The 9,143-nt window shown below is 37.9% G+C and overlaps 1 protein-coding gene across 1 annotated transcript; it reads left to right on the top strand.

Annotated features, from left to right (window-relative positions):
- The first annotated feature begins 276 nt into the window (after window positions 1-276).
- LOC121428459 (endoplasmic reticulum chaperone BiP-like) lies at window positions 277-9,143 on the top strand. Its single transcript, XM_041625074.1, has 10 exons — window positions 277-444; window positions 1,283-1,433; window positions 2,098-2,329; window positions 2,863-2,967; window positions 3,819-3,961; window positions 4,473-4,627; window positions 5,228-5,463; window positions 5,840-6,077; window positions 6,633-6,800; window positions 7,348-9,143. Exons 2-10 carry the CDS (start codon window positions 1,300-1,302, stop codon window positions 7,926-7,928), a joined length of 1,992 nt encoding a protein of 663 aa, XP_041481008.1. The 5' UTR covers window positions 277-444; window positions 1,283-1,299; the 3' UTR covers window positions 7,929-9,143.

Below are 9,143 nucleotides of genomic sequence, written 5' to 3'. Positions count from 1 at the left end.
CTTACTAAACTGGGCATGAAATCAAATCGCCACGTCAGATTTTAGAAAGGACACGTTAGTTTTCTAGAGGTATTCTCTATTTTCCTTATTGATTTTTCCTGAAATTTCACGAAGGGGTTGTGTCAGATATTATGACATCAACTTTTCTTATTGACTAAGTTTACGTGTCACTACGGTTGACCAATGACAGCGGGCCATGTTGCCGGTAGCTGGCCAATCATCGTTGGCCACGATCAGCTACGCACACGTAAAAATCAACGTGATTCCCCGTAACAGCATCTTTCTATTCATTTTACACACGTGTACTCCAGAAATTGTTAACACACTAGTTATCATTCGTTCTCCGTGCAATCAGCTGTTCGTATGCGACTGTAATACTCCGTGAATATATCCGAGATTTAGAGGATTTTTGCCTATTTTTACCGTGTTTTAAACTTGAGAAATGTAAGTATACACCAGATTTCAATTTCTATTCATTGGATATCATGTTGTACTCCAAAATTATGTTGAATTTCATTCAGAACTCGAGCTTCTTGTGCATGTTGAGAAGATTCAACAGGACGTGCTTAACTTGAGTCTGAGAATGAGAATTGAGAATGAGATGAGATGGGAAATTGAGTCTTGACCGGGAAGAATGGAGTTCTCAAATCGAATTGATTGCGCTAAAATGTTACTTTATGTTTGCAGTTTCATGAGTACGAAATTGAAGTTTGTGTTCGAAAGTAGTTTAAGCTTTTATTTAAGCAGATATCATTTCTCTAGCTGTTTTGTGAGAGTGGGTGTGTCCATCGTCTGTTGTCCAGTTTGACTGATAAAATTTTTATGACTCCTGACTTCTTTCACCCCCCTTCTTTGCCAAATAACATACACCAAATAACATACACCTCTAGTATTGATAATGTACTCGTAAGTGATGTAACATTTTCATTAGCCTGAGAATAGGCATCTTTTAATCCTCAATTTTCGTTCAATTTTACTGACATGCACAATGCAGGATTAGATCTCTAGCCTAAGGCTAAGCTAAGGCTAAGCCCTTATACATGGAACATATATAGGGCCTAACGTTAGGCCTAGATCTATCTAACGTTAAAGTGTAAGTTCCAACTTAACTAGATTTTATATGAGCTGACAATTTCAAACGATGTCATATATGGATGTGTTTTATTTCTAATGTTTAACTTTAATTTAAGCATTACTTAGCGATTATCTTTGGGGTCAAAGTTAAGTTGGAACTTTTTTAACGTTAAACTTATTCCTCCTTCACCCTTCACATGTTTTACAGAAAGAAATAATATCAAAATGAGGAAACTTGTTTGGTGCATGTGCCTGGTGGCACTCTCTGCGTCTCTCGCAGTTAATGCTGACGACGATGAAGACGCCAAGAAGGAAGTTGGAACCGTCATCGGAATTGACCTGGGCACAACATATTCATGGTAAGGTTGATGATTGAAATGAACCACTTGTTAATTTCATCAGTCTGGTTCTGATAAAAAGAATTAGGTCTATTCACTTGGTTTTTATTCATACCACAAAATCATGCCCTCAGCTTGAACTTGAAAGCTTCTTGGGCATTATAAGGTTCTCTTTTTTAAGTTTAAATAATGCATTAAACATTGATTTATAATTTGATAAATTGTTTCCCATTTTTTCAGCTTAGGAATGGATGTATTAATAATTATGGCTTATATTAACCAAGGCCACCTAGGCACAGGACATTGGATGCCATATATATAATATGGGCCTCAGTGCTTCTCTTTGGCCTTGGATTTAAGTATTTTTATAACCATTTGAATTCAATCTGACTTGTGTTCAATTGAAAAGTGCCCAATAGAAAATGGACTGCACTATAAATAAAGTTTTCATGCCTGGATTAACAACTCACACAAAGTTTATCATCACTATTGTTTCACAACATTTGCTTTTCAGTTGGGACCTTGGGTGAGTGTCAGGAAGCATCTAAATAAATTTCACTCTTCAACAAAATTTGCTTTTGGCCGTTCAGATACAAGTATTTCAGTAGCTTATAACAGTTGTGTCGATGAAAATCAAGGTCTATATGCAATGGCATTACTTTTCTTTCCCATTTCTTCACCACAGTGTGGGTGTGTTCAAGAATGGCCGTGTAGAGATCATCGCCAACGACCAAGGAAACCGAATCACACCTTCATACGTCGCTTTCACCGGTGAAGGCGAGCGTCTCATCGGAGATGCAGCCAAGAATCAGCTGACAAGCAATCCCGAAAATACCGTCTTTGATGCCAAGAGGTTGATCGGCAGGAACTGGGATGATAGCTCCGTCCAACATGATTTAAAATACTTCCCTTTCAAGGTGAGCTGAGAACCTACCCACCCTTCCCTTTGCCCCCCCCCACCACCACCCAATCTCCAGGTGGTGACGTAACATTTGCTCCTGTCTTGGATGTATTGAAATACATGATAAGGGTCGTTTAAGGTTGGCCGGGGTTGGTGGGTCAGGGTGAGGGCTCATGGTTCAAAATATTGTAAGGAGTATGGGGTTAAATCATAAAGTTTAGGCTAATCGGATTTTGCATCCTAATGGCATGACATCCCATGGAATTCTTCATAGAATTATTATCGCCAAATGTCAGAGAAAACACAAATTGTGCTGATTGCAGACATAATGGGGGAGAAACAGATCTGCACTTTCCCCTAGCATTGAAACTCGATGGCTTTAGCCTGAATTGATACGACACGACTTTCACATGCCTGTGATAGCTTACATATACCACTGTAGCAAAGAATTGTGATCATAATGATGTAATTGATTTTAATATAAAAATCAATGCACTTATTACTTCCGCAACTGTGGTTACAAATGTCTTTTCCCCTTTATTAATCCAGCTTGAGAACAAGAACAGCAAGCCTCATGTACGTGTCAATATTGGCTCAGACTCCAAGCTCTTCGCTGCAGAGGAGATCAGCGCTATGGTTCTCACCAAAATGAAGGTAAGACGAGTTGGACACTTTTACAGATCGGGGGGCGTTTCATGAAAGGACTTGTTGGTCGTTTTATCCGACAAGTCCCATTTTATCCGACAGTTACCATATCAACAGTACCTCTCAGCCAATCAACATCAGAGAAAGATGTCAGATCTGACAACTTGTCGGATGAAAATGTTGATGAAACACTCCCCAGGATCTTGTTTCATAAAGACTTGTTATACTAACAAATGCACAATCTCTATAACAAGTTCACTATCGGCCAATCCAATTGAGTGATTTTGTAAACTGCTATTGCAAACATGTAGTATTACAAGTTTTATGACAAGGACCCCTGGCTAGATTGTTCACATATATTTTTTTTGTAGGTACATGTAGCACTTCTAGATGATTGGAGCAGTTGAAAAGAGATGGCGAATACTGTCTCTTTAATTTTTTTAATGATTCAAATTTTACTGCTTAAAAAAGGAATTGTGCTCTAAATGTTGATTGACTTGTAAAAATATAAAGGTCTGTTGTTTAGGTACATGTATATTAGAGAGTCAAAAGGGGCCTAAGCTTTCGATCCTAGCAGAATCTTTGTCGGAGGCAAAAGGTACATGTAGGATTACTTAATTTATCAGTCAAACTTATATTTAAGAGATCTAGAAGAGTTAATGATTGAAAGAGGTCTTCAGAACATGAATAATGTTAAGTAGGCTCGCAACTTAAGAAAATCCATGGATCCATCAGACTTTGAGAATTATTTTCAAAGAATTCATGTATCTTTCAGAGTTCTTCTGAACACAAATAATTGTTAAGTTCAGGCCCATTGCAGGGTTTGCTGATAAATGTTCTTTTCCATTTATTGAATGCAGGAAACTGCTGAGGCTTACTTGGGTAAGAAGGTTACCCATGCTGTTGTGACTGTCCCCGCTTACTTCAACGATGCCCAGCGCCAGGCAACCAAAGATGCTGGTGTCATCGCTGGTCTCAACGTTATGAGAATCATCAATGAACCGTAAGTATTCAATTCTTATAATAGTGATGGGATTGATATTGTGCCTTTTCCAGAGGACGCAGAGTGCAGTATAAGCATGAAGTGAGTTCAGATTTATAACAAAATTGTGTTTCAATTTGTTTATGAATAGGCCATGTCAGGTAATGTTTTGAAGAGTTGGGAGTTTCTTGCATAGGCGGCGGAGCAGAGGATGATTCTTTTGTGTTTGGGGGGGATGCAACAATAGCCGTCCCCCCCATACACAAAAGATAATCCCCTGCTCCGCCGCCAATGGTTTCTTGCAAATACATTGGGAATGAGGTTAAAAAGAATTGAAGCTCAATGTTGTGTACATTGAAGCATTAATGAGAGAAAAGGGGAAATATCAAAGATATCCATGTAGTTTTCTGGAAATAAATCTCTCTGTACTTAGTATGAAGTGAGTTGCTTGACTTAAATATTGTGCTGAAGAAAAAGATGGATGAGAAAAATGAATCCTATTTTTAATTTTTTTAAATTTAATATTTCACAGTACTGCTGCTGCTATTGCCTACGGTATGGACAAGAAGGAAGGAGAAAAGAACATTCTTGTTTTTGATCTTGGTGGCGGTACTTTTGATGTTTCTCTCCTCACCATCGATAATGGAGTATTTGAAGTTATCTCAACCAATGGAGATACTCATCTTGGTAAGAAAAACTCATTAATATTTCACAAGTTACCACCTTGGTTAATAAATATCCAGTTGTACATGTATGCAATAAAGCTGATCAGAAATTAGGCAAACCTAAAGCATTACTTGTGTGACCTCTTGTGAGATTTCAAGACTTTCAGTTATTTTGTGCTTTTACGTACAGTGGGAGAGAATTCTTACATTAATTTCTTGAATTTCAGTCTACAGAAGTAAGAATTATTAGATGGGAAATGTTATGACACTGCTGATTATTCATACTGCCGTACAAAAGGAAGCGAGTTACATAAGTATCATTTAATGTAGATGAGCAATGTGTGTTCGTCATTTACATAGGCGTCGATGCAATTTAACAGCATGTTTTCTCCAATATCTTTCCATAGAACAATAATTTCCTCCCCAAATTTTGCCTGAACGCGCAACATACGAAGGGTGTTTCAGAAATAACACTGATTCAAATTTGACTGTGTCACTTGCTTCCTTTTGCCAAAGTTGGGCAGCATAGGGGCGATATAGGGATTCTTAAAGCTGAATTTATCTAGCAACAGAAAAACAAAAGCAATTGACATTTTCCACATTTAAAAATCTTTGACCATAGGCGGTGAAGACTTTGACCAGCGCGTGATGGAGCATTTCATCAAGCTTTACAAGAAGAAGAAGGGTAAGGATGTGAGGAAGGACAACAGGGCCGTCCAGAAGCTCCGTCGTGAGGTGGAGAAGGCCAAGAGGGCTCTCAGTTCCCAGCACCAGGCTCGTATTGAGATTGAATCTTTCTACGATGGTGAAGACTTCTCAGAGACTCTCACCCGTGCCAGATTTGAAGAATTGAACATGGTAAGCAATTTTTTGCATTTAAATTTTATTAATTTAAAAAAAAAAAGATGTGATTGGAAAGACTTGGAAGAATTTTTTTCATTGTTTATGTTTGCATGTCTTAATTTCCAGAAATATAGCAAATGAAAAATGGTGTGGCAACCAAATTGTGAATGGAAGAATAAATACTTGGAGAATTCAACTTGTTTACCAGAAGTTATGAAATGGAAATATATTTTCTCGAAAGTGCAGTAAACTCGAGTTATGTTTGTTCTGGTAATTACAAACGTTATAGTGCTTTATTTATGAAACACGCTGTCAGTCCTTTGATGTGATCAACTTCATGGAGTGAACCCGACTGAGTACACATTTTCTACTCTTCTCTTTCATCTCTCAGGATCTCTTCCGTTCTACCATGAAGCCAGTCCAACGTGTTCTGGATGATGCCGGTCTAAAGAAGCAGGAAATTCACGAGATTGTACTCGTCGGTGGTTCCACCCGTATCCCAAAGATTCAACAGCTGGTGAAGGAGTTCTTCAACAACAAGGAACCCTCCCGTGGAATCAACCCTGATGAAGCTGTCGCTTATGGTGCCGCAGTTCAAGGTGGTGTGCTGAGCGGAGAAGCAGAGACAAGTAAGTTGACCAACAGTAATGGATGTATGGTTAGAAGTGATTCTCAAATGAGTTATAGACTTGATGAATCTGTTACCGTAAATTCTCATGTGTTTAGGCAGGGAGGGAGATTTAATGTCAGGAAATGCATTAGTATTTATAGGCGTGAAAGTTGTCTGTTGTACATGAAGTTATTTGAAATTTGACACTGATTATGTCCTCGGTCCATCAAATAGTGCTTGGGGTATATCATCTATTACTTTATGGCTGGAATTACAATTTTTTTAGACTAATGCAAAAGATATCTTATTTCATTAATATTGCATGACAACAGGATTATGAGAATTCCACTGCTTTAGTCAAGTTGATGACCATGACACAAAGTTAAAATATTGAACATGTAACTAATTTTCATGCTTAAATTGCATGGGTAAATTAATGCAATCGGCCTTTGAAATCGAACTACAACCAATGGCTGAACTTTACAGGGCATAGAGTACATGCATAATCTGAATTTGACTTTCAGCATGAAACATTGATCTAATCATTTTGTGGTGTCTTTTGTTTCCTTTGAAGGTGACCTCGTTCTTCTTGATGTTAACCCACTTACCATGGGTATTGAGACTGTTGGAGGTGTCATGACCAAGCTCATCGGCAGGAACACCGTTGTACCCACCAAGAAATCCCAGATCTTCTCCACAGCTGCTGACAACCAGCCAACTGTAACCATCCAGGTCTTTGAAGGTGAGTTTGTCAAGTCGAATGTTTCAGGAAGCATTATTTGCTCTGAGCCAATTGGCTGCAAAGATTTCAGTAGCTTATCAACAGTTAGTGAAAATCACTGGCTATTTGTTTAATGAAATATTATATCACATACTATTATCATCGGATCCTCTAGAAAACTTGAGGTTTTTATCATGCTTTACCAAAATATTAAAATGCAGAAATTAAAATAAAACATGGAGGATTTTACATTATGGTACCTGTAACATTTCATTTTAACACATATGGAATATATGAATTATTTTGTAACCAAAGGTCGATGTTGACAATGATAAAGCACAATATTTAATACTCCAAAATGAAAATCCACATCAATCTGAAATTTGATTACTTTGCCCTGTGACATACATGATAACATCGGTCGTAATCCCTGGTCATTAGGAAACGTGTTGTGAAAAAATGGTAAGTGATCACATGAATTGTATCCTTTGGAATCACAGGGTAAAGACATCCAATACTTTATGCAGTAAACCAATCTAATAAATATAATCCTTTGCCGTTTCCTCAGGTGAGAGAGCCATGACAAAGGACAACCATCTTCTAGGAAAGTTTGATTTGAACGGAATCCCACCTGCACCCCGTGGCGTCCCCCAGATCGAGGTCACCTTTGAGATCGACGTCAACGGCATCCTGAGGGTTAGCGCTGAAGACAAGGGCACCGGCAACAAAGAAAAGATCACCATCACAAACGATCAGAACCGCCTGACACCGGAGGACATTGAGAGGATGGTGAACGAAGCCGAGAGGTTCGCCGAGGAGGACAAGAAGACGAAGGAAAAGGTGGAGGCAAGGAACGAGCTCGAGAGCTACTCCTACTCGCTAAAGAACCAGGTCAATGACGAAGAAAAGCTTGGCGGTAAATTATCAGATGACGAAAAAGACACCATTATGAGCGCAGTCGATGAGCAAATAGAATGGCTAGATGCAAATCCTGATGCAGATACTGAGGAATACCAAGAGCATAAAAAAGAGCTTGAAGCTGTTGTTAATCCTATAGTTAGTAAATTATATGACGGTGCAGGCGCTCCCCCACCCGGTGGAGACGATGACGCCGATGAAGAATATGATGAAGATCACGACGAGTTATAGTGTGAGACTAATGACTGTTGTTGCGACAGCTACTAACATCTCATGAACTGTTGCCATAGTGACATTACCAATCTTAGTTCTAGGGGAAACCAACTCCCCCTGTTATATTCGGGGACGAAAGGATTGCCGACGACAGATGAAGAATTCAAAGACTTTGCAATCCTTTTGCCTCTGTCATGATATCATTGTAGAAAATCAGATATTTCTATTTCGATATCATTCTCACGTGGCGTTACACTCGCTCTCTATTTTTACCCAAAGACCAAATCATATTTAAAATTGAGAACACATATGCACATTTCATCAATGTTTTTTGCTTCTGTATAAAAGCGGAGTGTAAGGCCATGTGAGATTTTTCCTTTTCTGAGCCATAAAATTGTTTTTCCCCTTTATTGTTTAAAAATAAAGGATGTGGAAAAGGTGAAATAAGCCTACCACTTGAGTCGTTTGAAATTGAAATTATCACCTAGTACCATTGTGTGGTTTAACAGCAGTTTTCAAGATTTCCATATTTGATAAATTTATTTATGTCCTAAATGAGAGATTTTAAGCACAATTATGCAGGCCAATTATAACGAAACTGCTTTAAGTGTTGTTAGACAATACTTTTCTTTACATTGAAACTACAAGTAGGAGGAAACTATTGTTTCATTGTTCATTCTCAAACTACTCTTAATCTTCTATCTTAACCAATCAGCAGGCAGTCTTGCTGAACCATCTCGATTCCAATTCTCCAATATCCAAGTTTTCCCTTATTTCACTTCTATGTTCTTCATGGTGCATTGTGCCTAAATTAATTTATTCTGCGGGAAATCGATGTAAAGTGGAACTTTTCATTGAAGTGATACAATTAAATGTTTGTCCACAATGTCCAAAACAGATGTCATAAATTGTAATTTATTGTTCTCTTCTTTTTTTTGTTCATTTCTTTCTTGTTCATGGTGTGGACTGTGGAGTTTCAGCCAGGCTTTATATTCAATGCCATACAACTTTGTTGTAAAGTATAGTACAATTTAAAAAAAAATCTGTCTTAAGTTATGTCATAGATGAGATATTTTTGGTTCCTTTTGTGACCATATTGTGTAAACACAATGTACATGTACTTGTGATATTTTTACTAGTTTTCTTGAAAAGTTTATCGATGTTTTTGTGTTGCACAATATGAAAATTTTCTATGTCTGGGAATAAATTCATACTTGAGAATATGAAATGTTA

This window comes from Lytechinus variegatus, chromosome 15 (genome assembly GCF_018143015.1).
Source record: "Lytechinus variegatus isolate NC3 chromosome 15, Lvar_3.0, whole genome shotgun sequence".
Lineage (NCBI taxonomy): Eukaryota > Metazoa > Echinodermata > Echinoidea > Temnopleuroida > Toxopneustidae > Lytechinus > Lytechinus variegatus.
Note: the sequence above shows the minus strand (reverse complement) of the source record. Positions and strands in the feature narration are given on the sequence as shown.